Source organism: Chrysemys picta, chromosome 11 (genome assembly GCF_011386835.1).
Source record: "Chrysemys picta bellii isolate R12L10 chromosome 11, ASM1138683v2, whole genome shotgun sequence".
Classification (NCBI taxonomy): Eukaryota; Metazoa; Chordata; order Testudines; family Emydidae; genus Chrysemys; species Chrysemys picta.
Window position 1 is genome coordinate 41303446 of NC_088801.1, and position 21404 is coordinate 41324849.

At 42.7% G+C, this 21404-nt stretch overlaps 2 protein-coding genes across 4 annotated transcripts in view; one reads left to right on the top strand and one right to left on the bottom strand.

The window, feature by feature from the left end:
* The window catches only part of CIR1 (corepressor interacting with RBPJ, CIR1), a 31907-nt gene extending 23644 nt beyond the window's left edge, over positions 1-8263 (bottom strand). The window contains exons 1-3 of the mRNA XM_005300421.5: positions 8086-8263; positions 2112-2206; positions 1714-1787 (exon numbers count right to left, since the gene is read on the bottom strand). Coding sequence (XP_005300478.1) covers positions 1714-1787; positions 2112-2206; positions 8086-8157 — 241 coding nt within the window. The 5' untranslated portion in view covers positions 8158-8263. The remainder of the gene's footprint in view (positions 1-1713; positions 1788-2111; positions 2207-8085) is intronic.
* On the top strand, positions 8236-20469 carry SCRN3 (secernin 3). 3 transcript variants are annotated; one of them, XR_010591317.1, is made up of 9 exons: positions 8247-8321; positions 8996-9167; positions 10259-10440; positions 11711-11910; positions 12692-12904; positions 15924-16086; positions 16467-16647; positions 19030-19871; positions 19917-20469. XR_010591317.1 is itself a non-coding variant. In XM_005300423.3 (8 exons), exons 2-8 carry the CDS (start codon positions 8997-8999, stop codon positions 19192-19194), a joined length of 1275 nt encoding a protein of 424 aa, XP_005300480.2. In that variant the 5' UTR covers positions 8236-8321; position 8996; the 3' UTR covers positions 19195-20469. The 3 variants fall into 3 exon arrangements, 2 of the variants coding, with proteins under 2 accessions (XP_005300480.2, XP_023970532.2); XM_005300423.3 differs by having other exon boundaries at positions 8236-8321; positions 19030-20469; XM_024114764.3 differs by having other exon boundaries at positions 8299-8896; positions 19030-20469.
* Positions 20470-21404: the final 935 nt, after the last annotated feature.

Consider the following 21404-nt stretch of genomic DNA (forward strand, 5'->3'; position numbering starts at 1 on the left):
GCCTCACTCGACTTTGTAGCAATTGAACAATAGTGCTGTAGCAGGCTCTCATATTACTGGTTATCATTACTTTTACAAATATACTCACCTATATTTACTACTAGATTATGAAATAAAATAAATAATTAAACCTAAACTGTACTTGTCAAGATAAATGAACAAATTTTGTGACAAAGGACTATTTTTACTTGCTAATTTATAAAATGTGGTAATTCACAATCTGTTTCATTAGTAAGCTTCTACTGTACTTCCTAGCAGGGGCACAGGTTGCTGACATGAAGACGAATTGAATCAATCAGTTTTCTCATTAGAAACCATCGGAAATCAGTTTCATTGTTATTGTAAGGCAAGTTCTAGTTATATTAATGTCTTTGGTTAAAAGTACCATAAAAGCCAACTAGAAATGTAGTCATTAAAACAAAAACACAAAACAAAAACATTAATTCAGGTACTATGCCTGTCCCTTAGTCCTTTGCTAATTTTTGTGGTTTTACAATAATTGTAACTTAAAAAAAAAAAAAAGTCTCTCACTCCAGGGGAAACTGGAACACAGGGAAAACCTATTGACTATACCTGGGAGAGAGACAATCCAACTATACACAAAATGCTGTCAGACACACAAAGTAAACTAACACAAAAACTAGAGGAAAACAATATTTCCTGTATTTCAGAGATAGTCATTTTAACGGTTACTTGTAACAATAGTAAAATTAAAAGATTACATTTGTGTCTAAGATTGTTTAAATTGACAAGTCTTTTTAAAAACCTGGTTTAAGAGCTTTTAAGTTAAATTATAGAACTTACTTCACAACAAAGAAGCTGTCTCATTTCCAAGGGTTTCTAATGTGGATTCAGATTCTCTCTGGTCATACTGACAAGATGTGGGCTATTTGATTATTCTGATTAAATATTATATGCTTTTTAGCGATGTGCTCTCTTGTAATTAGAAGAAAATCTTAGTATGTTACATTAGACTTGTTAAAGTACTTTAACGAGTCTAATGTAACATGCTAAGATTTTATACAATAGTATTTATTCATACTACAAACTCACTTAGAAATAGAAAAAACTGCTAGTGTTCTATATATCTGCAAAACACTTTTGCAGGCTGATCCTACTATAGAAAGATTGCCTGACACTTCCCATTATAAGACCCTGTTTCAGTCACTTATAACAACTTTCCCAGACTTCAATCATTTGGGTTAAAATTTCCCATGCCAGATTTCTGCCTCAGGCTAAGATTTTTTTTAAGTTTCAGCAAAAAAGCTTAAGGCATTTCAGAGAACTCTATTAGGGTAAAATATGTTGTTTTGCTCAGGATTTAAAAAAAAAAATCTTTACAACCATTTCAGTGAGCAAAAAGCTTTGGAGCAAAAGCTTGAGATTTGGCAGGGGAAACAGGGATCACCTTTGTCAGGGATCAGCAGAAGGTACATCTTATAAAAATATTTTTACTCAAAAAAAAAAAAAGTTTCTCATTCCAGAGAACATTGGGAAACAGTTTTCCTGTGGAAACAATAGTATGTGATCATGTCATAAAAGATTGCATATCTTATAATGCAAGTGCACAAAGGTTGCTTGGGCAACATTAAGTATGTCATTTCTTAACTTTTGAGCACTTGACTTTACAACCTTAAGGTTAACAGTTTTTTGTGCAAGCACACAACATATTTAGATCAAATTTCCCACAAGATGTTAAGAAATCAGAAGTACCTTTCTTTGCTCCTGGTGGGGCCTCGTACATAAAATTAAGACCATTCTTCACACGCTCATCACCCATAAGCAATCTAAATTAAAAGAAGAGCTTAGGACATATCACAGGAAATACACAAATTTATGTTATTTACTAAAAGAGCTATTTTAAAATAGACATGAAAAGCACACAAGGGAACTGTGACAATAATTCACAATTTCCCATTTGCTAGTGTTAATATTACAGATTAAATATTAAAAGAATATAAAGATTGGTCAATGGCTTTGCAGGAACTGCTACATAACACAATACATGAATCTTTCAGAAGACACCTGTCTCACTTCTGTGCTAGCAGCATTATGAAAAACAGACTTAGGCTGGAAAATTTTGCTTTTATTAATACTGTGGAAGTTCTCACCTATTATCATAAGATTCCTGTTCTTTAAGGTATTGTTGCATTAGTTCTTCTTGTTTCTTCTTATCATATGATATTTTCTGTTCTGCCATCCATACCTATTTAAAATACACACTAGTTAAAAATTAATCTTAAATGTTCATTACATATAAGTAAAATCCTATAATAGCACAGATGCACATAAACCAATATAGTCTCACAGTCTACTTATATTAACTAGGGCTGTCAAGCAATTAAAAAAATTAATCGCAATTAATCACACTGTTGATTAATAATAGAATACTATTTATTTAAATATTTTTGGATGTTTTCTACATTTTCAAATATATTGATTTCAATTACAACACTGAATACAAAGGGCTTGTCTATACTTACGCGCTGGTTCGGCGGCAGGCAATCGAACTTCTGGGTTCGATTTATCGCGTCTTGTCTGGACGCGATAAATCAAACCCAGAAGTGCTCCCCGTCGACTCCGGTAATCCTGTTCGGCGCGAGGAGTACGCAGAGTCGACGGGGGAGCCTGCCTGCGTCGACTTCAGCTACGTTATTCACGTAGCTGAAGTTGCGTACCTTAGTTCGAATTGGGGGGTTAGTGTAGACCAGGCCAAAGTGAACAGTGTTCACTTTATTTTTTATTACAAATATTTGCACTGTAAAAAACAAAAGAAATAGTATTTTTCAATTCACCTACTACAAGTACTATAGTGCAGTCTCTTTATCATGAAAGTTGAACATACAAATGTAGAATTATGTACAATAAAAACCTGCATTCAAAAATAAAGCAATGTAAAACTTTAGAGCCTACAAGTCCTTGTTCAACCAATCGCTCAGACAAACAAGTTTGTTTATATTTGCAGAAGATAATGCTGCCTGCTTCTTGTTTACAATGTCACTTGAAAGTGAGCACAGATATTTGCATGGCACTGATGTAGCCAGCGTCACAAGATATTTACGTGCCAGATGTGCTAAAGATACATAAGTCCTTTGATGCTTCAATCACTATTCCAGAGAACATGCGTCCATGCTGATGATGGGTTCTGCTCAATAACAACCCAAAGCAGTGCAGACAGACGCATGCTCATTTTCATCATCTGAGTTAGATGCCACCAACAGAAGGTTGATTTTCTTTTTGGTGGTTTGGGTTCTGTAGTTTCCGTATCCGAGTGTTGCTCTTTTAACACTTCTGAAAGCATGCTCCACGCCTCGTCCCTCTCAGATTTTGGAAGACACTTCAGATTCTTAAACCTTGGGTCGAGTGCTGTAGCTATCTTTACAAATTTCACATTGGTATCATATTTGCATTTTGTCAAATTTGCAATGAAAGTGTTCTTAAAACGAACAACATGTGCTTGGTCATCATTCGAGACTGCTGTAACATGAACTATATGGCAGCATGCGGGTAAAACAGAGCAGGAGACATACAGTTCTCCCCCAAGGAATTCAGTCACTAATGTAATTAATGCATTATTTTTTTAACTAGCGTCATCAGCATGGAAGCACGTCCTCTGGAACGATGGCCAAAGCCTGAAGAGGCATATGAATCTTTAGCACATCTGGCACGTAAATATCTTGCAATGCCAGCTACAACTGTGCCATGCAAATGCCTGTTCTCACTTTCAGGTGACATTGTAATTAAGAAGTGGGCAGCATTATCTCCTGTAAAAGTCAACAAACTTGTCTGTCCGAGTGAATGGTTGAACAAAAGTAGGACTGAGTGTACTTGTAGGCTCTAAGGTTTTACATTGTTTTGTTTGAGGGCAGTTATGTAACAAAAAAACCCTAAATTTGTAAGTTGCACTTTCATGATGAAGAGATTGCACTACAGTACTTGTATGAGGTAAACTGAAAAATACTATTTCTTTTGTTTATCATTTTTACAGTGCAAATATTTGTAATAAAAATAATATGAAGTGAACACTGTACACTTTGTATTCTGTGTTGTAATTGATATATTTAAAAACGAAGAAAAAACATCTAAAATATTTAATAAATTTCAATTGGTATTCTATTGTTAAACAGTGTGATTAATCGCGATTAATTTTTTTTAATCGCAATTAATTTTTTGAGTTAATAGTGTGAGTTAACTGCGATTAATCGACAGCCCTAATATTAACATGATTAGAATTGTGATTTGCTGCTTATGATCAAATAACATCTACAAATTCTTCATATAAACAAAATAGAATAAAAGGATGTCTGTACAAAATTATATCCTACAAAATAATGTCCAGCTATGTCTGTATGTGCAGCAAACAATCATTTCACTGCAAACTGATGTAGATAAATGAGGTATCATTCCGAGGTCATTTTTCTACTGATGTGCACATCATCAAAAATAACTAAAATCAAAAGTTGGACTGCAATAAGATAAGACTTAAGGCATTTTAACCCACAGAAATGAAGCAAATAAGATTAAATAAACTGTATAAGAGGATAATAAGATGAAGCAATACTACCATCATCCAACTTTAGGTTATTTTACTCTATAGAGATGCCACAGAAATTATAAAAAATTAATTGTCAAATTATAGCTTTCTTATCTCACGTGTGGCAGGAGGAGGAAGGTCACTTGGATTGGGATGGGCTGCTGGAAATAAGCATCTCAGCAGGATAGGAAAAACAGTCAGTCCAGAGCTGGCTGCAGTGCTACATCAGCTCTGTGCAGGGGCACTGCTATGCCCTCCCACTTTTTACCAGCCACAAGTGCGAGCGATGGGGGGAGATGTCGGAGAGGGGTGGCTTGAGGGGGTAAGGCCTCAGGGAAAGGGGGCAATGCGAGGGGGCGGGGCCATGGTTCAGATGCCCGTGGCCCTGTCAATTTTAGGGACCTTCCGTCACCCCTGGCTCTGTCGATCAAGACTGCAGCCTAAATGTGGGTTTCTGAACAGCAGAATAAATAACACCCATCCTGGATAAGGATAATCACGTGATAATCACCTAGCAGCACTTTGATCCTTTACAAATTATTAAGTTATTTAATAACAAAAACTGCACATATGCATTTACATGTACAGATATGCACAATGGTGAGCTCAAAGCAGTTACTAAATATACCAGTCATTGCCTGAGCTCATGTTACACTTTCAATGGACACTGCCGGGAAAACACTTCAACGGTACGGTAATGAGGGCAGTATAAAAACCTATATAGCAGGGGTAGGCAACCTGCGGCACGTGAGCTGATTTTCAGTGGCACTCACACTGCCCAGGTCCTGGCCACCGGTCCGGGGGGCTCTGCATTTTAATTTAAGAGCTTCTGACTCCATACCGACAAAGCGCACCTCTGCACTGCCGCCCGGTGTCCTCTTGACCATGGTGCTGCTGGGCGGTTGCCCGGGTGACCCACCCCTAAGGCCAGCCCTCTTTATAGGTTACTATTATCTAATATTTTACTGTGCCCAAAGTGTGGTTTGCATCTCACAATACAGACCGAAACCCATTTCTGCCAATTAATTCACAATGATGGTCCCTAAATCCAGCAATTGGATCTGCATGGAGTCGCATTCAAATACCTGGCCCCAGCTGCAAAATGTTTACAATTTAATTTCAGAACTGATGGAAAGCAAAACAAAGCAGTGGACAGGTACGTGGTGGAATGGCAGAGGTGACATCAGTAAGATTACATGGTTACTTAGGGCAAGTGCAAGGAAGGTTTAATAAAACTTTCCCCGAGTCATGCAGCATCCCCTGACTAGTCCCCAAACTCTCCTGAATGCTGTCTCACCACTCTCTACAAGTTATAGCATGTATGACAGCTAGTTTTAGACATTTTGTTTTCTAGAACAAAGTTGTTGCACTCAAACTGTCAAACCCAAAGTTGCTTCAGGTCAATAACCAGCATGATATGGCCAAACCCCATCAAAATTAGGACTCCTTTTGGAGGAAAAAAAAAATATATGGCCCAAATTTACCAGAGAGGTTACCAAGGGGGTGGGAGGGAATGTACTGGGGGTCAGTGGTTCTGGCCAGGGTGGTATTGGGGGGTTATACTGGGGGTCAGTGGCTCCAGCCGGGACAGTATCGGGGGGCTGTACCGGGGGTCAGTGGCTCCAGCCGGGACAGTATCGGGGGGCTGTACCGGGGGTCAGTGGCTCCGGCCGGGACAGTATCGGGGGGCTGTACCGGGGGTCAGTGGCTCCGGCCGGGGCCGTACCGGGGTGGGGAGGTGGGTGTACCGGGCGTCAGTGGCTCCGGCCGGGGCCGTACCGGGGTGGGGAGGTGGGTGTACCGGGCGTCAGTGGCTGTGGCCAAGGCGGTACCGGGGGGTTGTACCGGGCGTCAGTGGCTGTGGCCAAGGCGGTACCGGGGGGTTGTACCGGGCGTCAGTGGCTGTGGCCAAGGCGGTACCGGGGGGTTGTACCGGGCGTCAGTGGCTGTGGCCAAGGCGGTACCGGGGGGTTGTACCGGGCGTCAGTGGCTGTGGCCAAGGCGGTACCGGGGGGTTGTACCGGGCGTCAGTGGCTGTGGCCAAGGCGGTACCGGGGGGTTGTACCGGGCGTCAGTGGCTGTGGCCAAGGCGGTACCGGGGGGTTGTACCGGGCGTCAGTGGCTGTGGCCAAGGCGGTACCGGGAATCAGTGTCTCCGGCCGGGGCCGTACCGGGGTGGGGGGTGGCTGTACTGGGCGGAGGGAGGGGGCTGTGGCCGGGGCGGTATCGAGGAGCTGTACGGGGGGTGTGCTGTGGCCGGGGCTGTACCGGGGGTCAGTGTCTCCAGCCGGGGCGGTACCGGGAGTGGGCGGTACCGGGAATCAGTGTCTCCGGCCGGGCGGTACCGGGGTGGAGGGTGGCTGTGGCCAGGGCGGTATCGGGGTGGAGGGTAGCTGTACCGGGGGAGAGGGGGGCTGTGGCCGGGGCGGTACCGGGGGGGCTGTACCGGGGGTCAGTGTCTCCGGCCGGGCGGAACCGGGGTGTAGGGTGGCTGTGGCCAGGGCGGTACCGGGGTGGAGGGTAGCTGTACCGGGGGAGAGGGGGCTGTGGCCGGGGCGGTACCGGGGTGGAGGGTGGCTGTGGCCGGGGCGGTACCGGGGTGGAGGGTGGCTGTGGCCGGGGCGGTATCGGGGGGCTGTACCAGGGGTCAGTGTCTCCGGCCGGGGCGGTATCGGGGTGGAGGGTGGCTGTGGCCGGGGCTGTACCGGGGGGGCTGTACCGGGGGTCAGTGTCTCCGGCCGGGCGGTACCGGGGTGTAGGGTGGCTGTGGCCAGGGCGGTACCGGGGTGGAGGGTGGCTGTACCGGGGGAGAGGGGGCTGTGGCCGGGGCGGTATCGGGGTGGAGGGTGGCTGTGGCCAGGGCGGTACCGGGGTGGAGGGTGGCTGTGGCCAGGGCGGTACCGGGGTGGAGGGTAGCTGTACCGGGGGAGAGTGGGCTATGGCCGGGGCGGGTACCGGGGTGGAGGGTGGCTGTACCGGGGGAGAGTGGGCTGTGGCCGGGGCGGGTACCGGGGTGGAGGGTGGCTGTACCGGGGGAGAGTGGGCTGTGGCCAGGGCGGTACCGGGGTGGAGGGTAGCTGTACCGGGGGAGAGTGGGCTGTGGCCGGGGCGGTACCGGGGTGGAGGGTGGCTGTGGCCGGGGCGGTACCGGGGTGGAGGGTGGCTGTACCGGGGAAGAGGGGGCTGTGACCGGGGCGGTATCGGGGTGGAGGGTGGCTGTGGCCAGGGCGGTACCGGGGTGGAGGGTAGCTGTACCGGGGGAGAGGGGGCTGTGGCCGGGGCGGTACCGGGGTGGAGGGTGGCTGTGACCGGGGCGGTATCGGGGGGCTGTACCGGGGGTCAGTGTCTCCGGCCGGGGCGGTATCGGGGTGGAGGGTGGCTGTGGCCGGGGCTGTACCGGGGGTCAGTGTCTCCGGCCGGGCGGTATCGGGGTGGAGGGTGGCTGTGGCCAGGGCGGTACCGGGGTGGAGGGTAGCTGTACCGGGGGAGAGGGGGCTGTGGCCGGGGCGGTATCGGGGGGCTGTACCAGGACTCCGGCCCCGCTCGCTCACCTTTTTGATGTTGGATTTGGAGGCGGGGTGAAAGTCTTTCTTGCACATGAAGTTGGCGAAGGATTTCCCCATGGCGGCGGTGCTGGGGCCGGGTCAGGCCGCTCGCTCGAGTCGCTCTGCTGCGCCAGGCCGGGCCCAAGCTTCCGGGGCAGGGGGCGGGGCTTCCTGCAGGGGGCGGGGCGGGCGGCGGGACACCTGCCCCCACACGGAGTCGGGCGGCGGGACGCGTGCGCCAGGTGAGACGTGCGCGGAACCCGCCTGGGCCTGACAGCCCGTAGCCCCGCCCCGCGGGATCCCCCCTCCCGCCGCTGACAGTTCCTGGTCCCTACAGGATCCCTGATTCTCCCCCCCCCGCCCGCCCGCCCGCTCGCTCGCTCGCTCGCTCGCTGGGCGCGCCTGGCCCCCGCGGGATCCCGGTACCCCGCCCCCTCTTGAGGGGAACAGCGAGACGAGCTCGGGCTGCAATAACGGCCCAGCTACCGTAGCGGGTTGGGGCTGCTGGCCGCTCCGGGGGCAGGGAACGCGGCCTCGAGTCCCGGCTACCGCAAGGCAGCTGCTCCCTGTTTGCCATTTTGCACGTCAGCTCTTGCCCAGAGGGTGGTTTCTAAGTCTGTGGTTCGGGGACCTATGCCAGAAAAAAGTAATCGTGCAGCTACCGGGGCGCTAGCCTCCAGTCCTCGGTATCAGAGTAGCAGCCGTGTTAGTCTGTATCCGCAAAAAGAAGAACAGGAGTACTTGTGGCACCTTAGAGACTAACAAATTTATTAGAGCATAAGCTTTCGTGGACTACAGCCCACTTCTTCATTCCTCGGTAAAATGCCTTCCTTGCACTCGGCTCCTATTCATGTCTGGGAAGCACCCCCGCCTCTGAATTTTAAATTCATTCTTGTACATGATTATTTATTTCAAGGATGGCTTCGAGAACCACTGAACCTTGCTCCTGTGACACATTTGTGGCGCTGCCTCCAGCAACAGTCGGCAGCCGGGTTGTTTTTGGAAAAAATTCAGATAGACCCTCTGATGAAGTGCAAGAGATAGTCTATTTCCCTGCTGCTTCTCATAAGGCAGGAGACAAGCTTGAGGTAAGAGCAAAGTGTTCGTGAACAGAAACTAAGGGTGCTTGTCCACCATATAATACAAATAGTAAAGAATTCAACATTAGTTTAAAAAAAACTCCTATGTTTGGCCAAGCACAAGATGTAAAATGGTATAAGTTTTGTATTACTGTGTAATAGCACAGCCGGATTGTAACCCTCCATCAGAAATACCCACTGACTTAGTGCAGTGAGAGTCAGCTCAGTGCACCCCCTCAGATTCTGCTTTTGAGGACCTTCTTTTATTTGACTCACTCTAAACCCACTTTTTGTGGGTCCCATTCTAAGTCATGCTTGGCCTTTTGTGATGAAGATTGCTGTTAGTAGCATAGTTTATTTATAGATACCCAACATCTCCTACAGCAGAAAATCTAGACCCTTATCTAGCTGCAGCATAGAAGTTAGTTTGCGGGCCTTTTGAAATATGTAGCTAACTACCTCCCTAGCCCTGTTTAACAACCAATGAGCTTGACTGGAGAACTATTTTAAAATATCAGAGGGGTAGCCTTGTTAGTCTGAATCTGTAAAAAGCAACAGAGGGGCCTGTGGCACCTTTAAGACTAACAGAAGTATTGGGAGCATAAGCTTTCGTGGGTACGAACCTCACTTCTTCAATGCAAGTTCTTACCCACGAAAGCTTGTGCTCCCAATACTTCTGTTAGTCTTAAAGGTGCCACAGGACCCTCTGTTATTTTAAAATAGATAGAGTTTGGGGATCCAAAGTATGTGCGGGTATCCCTTTAATCATTTGGATAGGAAACCAGATATTATTTTGTCTTCCGATGCAAATTAGGAATGGAGAACCCTTAAAGAGAGCTTGTTCCTATTAATTATACTACGTCACTTACATAGTATATACATGTATTTCTATTGAATTTGGGTTTTTTTAATGATAGTTTACTATTGTATGGCTTTGTGGGATAAGGAGAAGAGGGGGAATTTTAAGTAAGATATGATTTTGTTGGTTGTTGTTGGAAGCTCCTCTCACAAAGGAAATCTAGCTGAATGAAAACTTTCAGGCCCTGCATTCATTAAGTAGCTTTTTGATTACATTTCTCATGCCATGGTTTATGTTGCAGTGCACTTATATAGAAATTGAGCAAGCAGCAAAAACATACGCGGTTGTTTTGAGTCGTCCATCTTGGATATGGGGTGCTGAAATGGGAGCCAATGAACATGGAGTTTGCATTGGGAATGAAGCAGTGTGGGGACGAGAAGAAGTCTGTGATAATGAAGCACTTCTAGGCATGGACCTCCTCAGGTTGGTACATACTCTAATTGTATTTAGATAGATATACTATGTTGAATTTGGTTTTAAGTTATAACCCAGATACATGTTTTTATATAGAAACGAACATATCTCTGAAGGCAAGGACTCTGCCTTCTCTGCTGTTCTGCTCTTGGTTAAATTATGAACACTTCTAGGAAGAAAGGCCTGCTCCAACTTCTGTTAAAGTCATTGTGAATCTTTGAGGTGGCTGAGAATTAACGTGGACTGTGCAAATGAAGAACAGGAGTACTTGTGGCACCTTAGAGACTAACAAATCTATTAGAGCATAAGCTTTCGTGGGCTAGAGCCCACTTCTTCGGATGCATATAGAGTGGAACATATATTGAGGAGATGTGTATATATATACACATACATACATATACATTATATATACAATTACATTATATATATAATGTATATGTATGTATGTATATATATATACACATCTCCTCAATATATGTTCCACTCTATATGCATCCGAAGAAGTGGGCTCTAGCCCACGAAAGCTTATGCTCTAATAGATTTGTTAGTCTCTAAGGTGCCACAAGTACTCCTGTTCTTTTTGCGGATACAGACTAACACGGCTGCTACTCTGAAACTTGTCATTGTGCAAATGAAGATATTAGAAATTGTTCTATCAGTACTACTAGAATTTTTTTAAAGATATAATTATGAATTGAAATTCTCACAGCACACAATTGCAGTTGGAGGGATTGGGGTTATGCCATGTAATGTTCTTCCCAAAAATTTTTTCTGTCACAGTTTTGGTCACAGATCCCCAAATAAAACAAATGTACAAAAACAAAAAAAGGCCAGCTTCTTTTTTTGCCAATTTCCAGTTGGCCAGAAACAAGCAATTAAAAACAAAACAAGTCTTACTATGGTAGAAGTCTCTGCCAATAGTTTAACCCTTTTTTCTTAGTTCAAAGCAGGCAGTTAATTCCCACCTGGGAATGGGGGGTGAATGAGGACACGTCCTAGGAACCTTCTTCCTCCCTCACACACTTCCATTTTATTGCATCCTCCCCCATGGAGGAGGCACAGCCAATCAGATATACAGTCCAGCAGCTTAACAAGGAACTCAGGTAGGTTCCTCCTTTCTTCCCAGTGAAGGGGTCTGATCCCTTTCTGGTTTAGACAGGGACAGGGTACCCACACCCCACCACAGTATTCACTGTTCAGATTCAACTTGAATATTCATGTTCAAGAATTCTTTTAAAACAAGATAAGTACATAAGGTAACATCTTAATTTTGGTTTAGGCTTGGACTCGAAAGAGCAGATACAGCTGAAAATGCCCTCACTGTCATGGTTGACTTGCTAGAAAAATATGGACAAGGAGGAAACTGTATGGAGAGTCACATGGCATTTACCTACCATAACAGTTTTCTGATAGCTGATAGAAAGGAGGCGTGGGTACTGGAGACTTCAGGAAAATACTGGGCAGCAGAGAAAATAGAAGGTATGAGTAACATTCTTCATTAGGGTTTTAAATATTCCCACTGCAATAGCATTAGTAATTCCCCACTTTTCATATACCAATTGCTTCATTAGGATGTGGGGGATCCAGCTAGCTTCTGGGTACGTGTGTGCCACGCTGCTTTCATGTCACTAGCAGAAATGGGTCTTTAGAAGGGACTTAATTGTAGGCAGAATAGGGGCTTACAGATGAGCTCAGGGAGGTTGTACCATATATAGGGGGCCACAGAGGTGAATGGGAAAGCAAACATCGATGGAGGAGAGAACATGGGCAATGTAAAGCATGACAAGAGAATGGCAGAATTATGTAGAGCTTTAAGGGTGGTGACAAGATGTTTAAAAACTGATGTGATAATAGATTTGGAGCCACAGGAAGGATTCAAAGAGGAGTGAGCAGATCAAATTGATGGGCAGAGAAGATGATTGTTTGGGAGGCCGGTATAGTAGTTGAGCTGGAATATAACGAGAACCTGAACAAAACACTTGGCTGTGGGAATGGAAATAAAAGTGAATATCAGAGCTGCAGTGGATGAAGCAGCAGCAGCAGAATTTGGATATGGCCTGGATGTGTGTGATGGGGGGAGAGAGAGAGAAGCCAAAAATATCCCCATGACTGCAGGGGAACTCAGCAGGTTACATGAGAACTTCAAAAAAGCTGTAAAATATAAAATATGTTTCAGTAAGCTAAATGTAAACAAATAAAATACTGGATAAATCACTGCATAAAAGACACTAAATGATCTCTTTCCCTACTTTACAAACAGAGGGTGTGCGGAATATCTCCAACCAGCTCTCTATCACAACCAAGATTGATCGGGAACATCCCACAATGAGAGATTATGCTAAGAGCAAAGGCTGGTGGGATGGTGAAAAAGAATTTGATTTTGCTGCTGTATATTCCTACGTAAATACTGCCAGAATGACAACTTCAAGGGGCAGATACTGTGAAGGCTATAAGCTACTGAATAAACACAAAGGTACCCATTATTATTTGACTATAGCAAATCACAAAGTATTTAGTATGCTGTGTGCATTTAATTCAAGCGATTAAAATGTCTGCTATGGTAGTAAGTACATACACTGGATTAATTCAATAATAATTCAATTGAAGACAATATTAGAGTGATTGGATTTTTAATGGCTGTTCACTATTTTTAAGTTTTTTAATATTTTTTGCATCTTTCTGAATTGGGTGGAGAGAAATCATAAACAAATTTTATATATTAAACATTTAATACTGCAGCCATACCTATAGGCCAGGGCTGGGCAAACTTTTTGGCCCGACGGTCACATCTGGGTATGGAAATTGTATGGCGGGCCATGAATGCTCACGAAATTGGTGTTGGGGTGCGGAAGAGGGCGAGGGCTCTAGCTGGGGGTGCAGACTCTGGGGTGGGGCTAGAAATGAGGCGTTCAGGGTGTGGAAAGGGGTTCCAGGCTCAGGCAGGTGGTTATTTTCCATCCATCTACTTGCCAGAAAAAAAAAGAAGACTTCCAAAAATTCACTGCCACCCATACAAGCTTGGGAAAACTTTGGGGCAGGCCTCTATTAGTACAGTGCCTAACTGAACCCACCTCTGAACACTATTTTCATATGAATATGAAGTCATTCTGCCTAATCTCACCTTTTTTTTTGTTGGACTTGAAGATACTCATATTAAAAACATAGATTTAAAAAATTTTACTGTTAAAATTATATAGTCTAGTAAAACACCCTGTCTGAAAGCAGGATAAAGGAATTTACAGCACTATCAGAGGAAATTCTTAATTACCAACTTATGAACATGACTTTTTTCACATTTATGCAGAGAGAAACTACTACTTCTCTTCCAACTGCTTCTGTGTGGCAGCTTTTAACTGTGTTACATATACCTCAAAATAGCATCCGTATTCACTGTTGCATTTGAAATGATTAATCTAAACGGAAATCAAATTGCATCCCTGGGTGCTTTTTGTTTTTTTGAGCTGTCACCCCAGCTTTAGCACTTATTCACTGCATGCTAGGGAATTACCTATAGATATCTTACTCTGGTGATCATGTAAATCTTGCATCCATTTTGGGAATTGCAGGTTTTGAATACTTAATACCTGTATTATAGCAGTGTTAAGGTTCTATCAGCATTTTCACCTAAATCCCCATTTTCTGGCATTCACCTCAACCATTTTTAAATCACCCTAGGTATTCAAATTATCAGCCTGATATAGTTTCATTTCCTTTAGATATTTTTTTTAAATCCATGCCTTAAAAGTGATTTAATTTAGAGCAGCAACAAAGGCATAGTTATCATACTCTACCCTTCCAAGCTTCTTCTCCCAATAGCTTAAAAAAAAAAAAGTCTTCCAGTCTACTGATCTTTGGTGTGTGGAGAAACTTTTAAAATAGCTATGATATTTATATTTGTAAAGTAGCTACTGAGAGACTATATGAGGAACCCAGGAGAATCAAAAACCTGATCTAGACAAGAGAAATTTAATACATAGTGCCTGCTGGACAAGCTGCTGACCTGCACTCAATCTTGCTTTGCAATGACTGACCTTGACCAAATATGAAAACTGCCTCCTCTCTTTAGTGTCCTTCATTTGCCTGTCTGGTTTACTGTGATGAATTCCTCTTGCTGGCTTCCTCCAGCCCCTAGTGCCCATACACTGGAGAAGAGTGCACATGGTTAATTAACCATGTGCAATTCTTGAAGCGCAGCTTGGGTTGCAACTTGCATCATTTACAGGGAACCTTGGACAAGTCAACTGAAGTTTTCTCACGGAGCAGCAGTCCTTTCTTAGTTCAACTAGAAATGGCAAGGCCATTTAAACTAGAAATCCTAATCCACTGAGAGATGGTATGAGGGAAACATTGCATGTGTAGGAGGTTTCAAGTTGCCAATATCCCTTTAAAATGGAAAAACCAATGAATAGATTAGCTGTTTCTCTCTTTTATATAAGCACTTATTCACCTGTTATACCGGATTTGGAGAAAACATGTCTGTAGATGCCCTTGTTAAAATATTGTCAGTACATCACTAGGCATTCACATAAACCACTACAGTATATAAAAAACAGAGGCAGCATTTGAACGCTAACTACTTTAAAATAATTTACTATTAGAATTTTCACAAGAACAGCCAATACCAATGAAAGGGTTCCATTCACCCCATCTCAGAAAGAAAATTATTTTCACAAGGATGCTGAACTCAAGTTTGCCTTATTTAGTTTGGTGCTTGCTGATCAGTATTACATAGTCCTTCACAAGTGGCTACGTTAGTGTGGTTCCATTCCATTCAAGATATAAAACTGATTGTTCTCAAGTGCGTCATTTCAGCGGGTCATCTTGAAATATAAATTACCTGGGAAGTAAAATAGTAATAGTCTAATCTCTTCGAGGTGCATTTTCAAAGCAGTGCATAGGAAATCCACATAAAGTTGTTATTAGTTTTACATTTTCAAAGCAGTCTAGTGGGATTTGTACACAGATAATACCAGTAAGCAATACTGTGATTTGTCTGCTTAACTCCCACATAGCATTTAGGAAGTTTAGTCTTTAATCTTGAACTATGTATTTTCATCTGAAAAGTTATTTTATCTGAACTATTTGCTAGGCTTATTATTTATCATACACTTTGGAAGTCCAAAATACATCTGTTATAGCACTTGAGTCATAAATGCAATATCTCATTGTCATTTCCTTATCAGAAAAGATAAAAATAAAACAGTAATCTTATTTGGTATTTTAAACATGTGGCTTATTTCAGTATGTATATGGGCTGAAGGATCGATTGCTTTTATCAGAGCTAAAGTGTCTCTTTCATGTTTTTAACTACTGTGTAAGAAGCTAGTTTGATATCCCTTGTTTTGCACCTGTTGGCCTTTTTGCCAACATAGCATATTAACATGAACATTATCTTTGAAAAATGTGAGGAGTAAAGCAAACAGTTCTAGAGTAGCTGGTATTTAGTTGCTAATAGTCTTGTATGTAAATTCATTATTTTGTATTTTAAACAGGCAATATAACTTCTGAAACAATGATGGAAATTCTTCGGGATAAAGAGAGTGGCATTAATATGGAAGGAGGATTTATGACAACTGGAAGTATGGTCTCCATCCTACCTCAGGAGCCTAATCTCCCTTGTATTCATTTCTTTACGGGAACTCCAGACCCTGACAGGTGATGCAATAACTAATTAAAATGAAAAGTTAGCAAATGTTTTCTAAGTTATAAGATGGTGTCATTTACTTGCTTATTAGTTTCATTTTATTATTATTTTAAAACAAGTCCCGAAATGTAGTGAGAGCCAAATGCATAAGTTGTAATTTAGGGGTTCATTATCCCTTTGCGTACATACATAACATTGATGTAAATGTGGGGAGACTTCATACACATTTTATCTGAGTAATTACAACAAGGCTAAGAGTTATTTGATGCCTTTCTCCAGTGGGAGTAGAGGGGATAAATGAAAGGAAAATACAAAGAGGCATTGACTTCTGCTTGGTACCTTTAATAAAACTATATCAATAAAGGATCTGTGTTCTGTTTCCTCTCTCTAGGTCTGTTTTTAAGCCTTTTATTTTTGTGCCAAATATTACTCAGTTACTAAAAACCAGCTCACCAACATTTGGTCATGATGATCCAGTGAAGAAGAAGCCACGGTTTCTGACTAAGCCAGATCGAAGACATGAACTCTATAAGCAACATGAAAGTGTTGCTGTGGTTATGGAAACCTTCAAGGTACGTTCGATTTCAGTGCAAGGTGGTGATTTGGGTAATTCACTCCACTCGTGGCTTGCAGATGTGATACTATTTAATGCTCCAGTTTGTTGGATGGTAAAGAATATTCATGTAGTGCACCAGTGTACAATCTATTCAGCCTCTAGTATGTACACATTTCAGAAATGCCCAGGAGCCACCATCAATCCTTCAACTATTTCCCTAGGCTCAGGCATGGCCAGTCAAACGTCTGTCCTGCTCAGCCTAGGGTTCCCAAAGCCTGGAATGGAGCAGACCAGACTACTCTTTCCATCTCCTGTAATTGCACCAGCCAGACTTTGGGGGTACTATTCAACAGCCCAGCACGGAAGGAATGGCCCCTGGTCAGAGCACTCCCAGCAATCACAATTGCTGCTCTTGGGTCTAAAGGGGGTTGGGGTGCCCGTTACCACTTCCTTGTAGCGACAGGATTGATTCGAACACTTCAGTTTAAAAGTCACAGCCTTTTCTTCGTAAGTCTCCCTTGAATGCCCCACATTGGACACCACTGAATAAGTGCATCAATGTGCTCAGCACTGGTTTGAGTTAATATCATAATAGCTTGCGATGGTACTGCCTGAGCTCCAGCTTGCATGTTGAATGATGAGGATATTAATTTAAATCAGCTAGTGGTACCATGGACGTGCTGTAATAAATATTAGTGTATTCTTCATAAATTGCTCTGACCAATGGTGTATGTAGGCCAATATGAGGATAACCAGTTACAAAAAGGCTGAGGTTTGGAGTCTGCTTAGACTCACCAGAAGGATTTCAGTATAAAGCCCTGTAACCACTAGGGCCAGGTCTAAAGTACACTGGGGGTTGGTGCACTCTTTGGAGCAGTGTATATGGGAGCAGCAGCGGGTAGATGGGTGGGAAGGGGGCTTTAAAATGGGAGCTGCCTAGCAGGCACATGCTAAGCGGCTGCAGCGATGTAGGCAGATTCTGGGAGAAGCTGTAGCTAGGTACCACAGTGGACATGGAGGGTGAAGGGGGAGTGGAGAGGAGCTGCAGGGAGCCGAGTTTTGTGTAAATACAGGGTTAGGAAGCACCACATTCCTCTGACCACAGCTCTGCTTCTAATACCCCACTCAAACTGAAAGCAGGGTAAGTGGGAGGGAGAACATGATTTTAGGGGTTCTAGGTGGTCGAGGAGTTAGTCCAGTCCCCTCTGCGGGAAGACACTGCAGGTGTTGCTACCTTAGCTAATTCAGACTAAAATGACGAAAGGGGAGTAGGGATGAATATTATGGGATGTTTGACTCTGAGGGAGATGGGGACCTCTGGTTTTCACCAAGTATTATTGGAAAATAGATGCTAAATATAGAAATCCTGGAGTATTTATTACCAGGAGTAGTGTGATTGGCTTCTCTCGGGCTGGGCACTCCCTATCACTCCTGCCAGCTCCTTTGTTCTAACTGCCAAGGATGTGGCATCAAGCCAATCATTTTTCTGGATTTCCTGACTCTTCTGTTTCCTACTCCTAAGTCCAGTTGTCTTCCTTTTCATACCATCTTTAGTCAGGCTCCAGTTGTAGCTCCTGGTGACACTGTCCCACTAACACATCCTCAGAAGAAACTTGAAGCAGCAGAGCAGTAAGCACACCAGCCCCAGATGAGGATTTCAAAGCATGCTTATTGCATTAGTACAGCGTACAGCTCTGCCACACTGTGACTGTGTTTACATTAGGAGTAGCGAGAGCCCTAATTTCCATCAGCACAGATAAGCTGATAACAGCAATGGGCAAGACTGTCGCCTAAACAGGGCTCAGGCTTTTATCACTGTTTTGTTTAAGGCTGCTAAGGGCAGGTCAAGACTATATGATATGAAACAAGCTCCATTTCCTTTTTGGTACCACCTTAGAGAATTACAGGCCCCCGTTTTCCTCATCAGCAGAATTGCCTGTTTTTTGTGGAGCAGGGAGGCTAGTTGCTGACTTCTAAAAGGTCACTGTTTTTGTTGAAGTATTTAAACTTTCAGTCCAAAAATGGATGCCATCCAAAGACAGGGCTATTCAGAATCTAAACACCCCCCCATTTCTAAAAAGGCACTTCTGCACAATGAAGTTTTGCTGGTGAAAGCACTGAAGAACCTTTTCTTTTTACCATTCCAGCCCTTCACACTAAAGGTTTGCAAGTTGTAGGTAGATGGGACAAATACTGTATGAGGGACAGAGCACCTGAGCAAGAACACTATGTAACCTACACAAACTGGACAGCATTATTCCCACTACCATCACAAATCGTTGTTATGGGCACAGGTACAAGAGCCTAAGTAGGAAGATGATTGACTATAGCAAGACTGTTTTAAACTGTACAGTGTGGTTAGAGTTTCATTGGGAAATGTATTTTTTTGTTTTTGTAGGAAAAGGGTAAAGAGATGCTGGAACAGATTCGGAAGCTGGAGAAAGAGAAAATTAGCAAGATGGAATCAATCCTGCAAAAGGGATGTCTTGATGTTAACCAAGCTGTTAACCTTTTTTCAGAGTGTGTGGAAGAGGAAATCAACACATATTGCCTAAGAGTATAAATCAAATGCAGTGGAATTTGGTCTTGGTGATTTTCATCCCTTGTAGTTGTATGGCTCTAGGGATCAAATCTTACTTTCCAAAAGTCATTTTTCATTGATGATTAGGCATTTAGCATCTTATACATGGGCTTTTGATAATGATCAAACAAGAAAGGTTTTCAAAGGTAGGGAATAGTTTTACCTTTAAGTGACACTTGGCTGTAGATAAAGAATTTGACAACTAGGTGAAATTCTAGTTAGAACCAACTTGATTAACAACTAAATATTAAAAGGCCTAGTAGGTATTGAAATGCTTGGTTATTTTACGATTAAGATTTTCATTCGCTGCATCTTTGATTTGAACAACTCACTCTGTGAATATGCATGTAGATTTTATACTCAAGAAGTATTACTCAAGTTGATCATCACAGCGTAATTTCACCGTCTGAATTAAAATGGACAAGTGAGGACTCTTCAAAATGGAGAAGCCACTATTATGCATCATCTTTGAGATTATTTTATTCCTGTAAAACAAATGTCGCAGCACCAATACTTATTTTAACTCTCTGCTAAGAATCCTCCACTTGTACTATTGCCATACTAAGAAAAATATTTTACTTGTCAGGAATAAGTTTTCATGACAGTTGTACACTAGGATAGACTATAGCTCAATCTAGTATTACTCTAATAGGATACATGTACTTTACACTTGCATTGCCACTTCCACAATTATGGATGACAAGTTAACTTTCAAATTAACACATTGAGTATGCGTATGCCTAAAGTAATCTGCCATTTTAAAACCAAATTACAGCTTCAACTTTACAATAACTAAGTTGTACTGAAATGTGTTAAAATGGCTTAGACTTTCAAGTTGCTTTAAGGTAATGAGTGTTTGGTATCTTAGCAATACAAAATGTCCTGCCAGTTACCACAAAACATTTAAGCTTTAACATCCTTATACATTTGTTAACCTTTATTTAGAAAGAAGTGTTTTGGTTTTATGTACTACTCTATGATTACTTTGAAATGAATTCTGCCAGTGCACTTTTCAAGACAGCACTGGATTGTTTTTCATAACAATCTTTTTATTGAATCATTGCCTGTTTAAAACACACAAGAACAATGAATAATAGGTCTGAGTATTTAAAGATCTGAAGTGTGCATACTCTTACAGCAGGACAGTTTTAAAGAGAGACTCTTTAAACTTTTCTTCTTTAGATGAACACCTTGTTATTCGTAACTTGTCTTGCCAAAGCTGCTAATTTATTAAAGATTTATTTCAACAAAGCTAAATCCTTGACCCTGTATTAAAGTCATTGTAACATTACCTTCATATTCTTGGCAAGAGAGTGGAAGTACAGATGCAGGATTCTGACTTCATTCATACAGAATCAAGCAAAAGGTAAGGTAGACTTGTAAAAGAGAAAATACCTAAAAGTATCTGAAGTATAGAATGTATAAAAATAACGGTTGATATTACTGGGATACTAAAAATCAGTTCAAATTGTCTGTAACCAGTTAGTAACTGCAATCAGTATTAGCACAGAAATCAGAGATAAATTTATACAAATAAAAAAAAAACAGTTTTCCTGGATAAATTTGAAGAACTTTACCTAGTTGTATATTTTCTCCATTTAAAACTGTTGCTTTTCTGTGCCTATAACTGAGCCTGTGTAATAGAAATAGAGTGCAGGACCCCTTTTCATTGCAGTTCTTCATATATATTAAAGTTGTATAGAGATAGACTAACATCTAATTATTTAGCACCAAATACCTACTTTAGTCAGCAAAATACTGAGAGAAAACATTCTTGTAATATTTCTCTGTGTTAGGAACACCACCCACTAGCAGAGGCATGAAAAATCCAAGCAGAGGAAACCCTCGTATCCTACAGCTACTGTGAATACCACCTGCCAAAGCCTTACAATAGTTTTGTAGATGCTTTTCTCTGTGTAGGGGCTACATCCCATGTACAATGCATACCGGTGTTGAAAGTAGGTCACCTCTCCCTCCAATGGCTCTATACTGGTTTGTTTTATCACACACACTAGTAATGTTAACAGAGTGAAGTATTGGGTGCATAATCTTACCCTTGTTCCCTCTTTGGTCTAAAGACTCACACACACACACCCATTCAAGGCCTTCTGAGTTGTCTTTCATCAAAAAAACTTGGCAGTGTAGACAAGGCCTTAGAGTCCTCACCCTTTTATATGAAATCAAGAATCCCG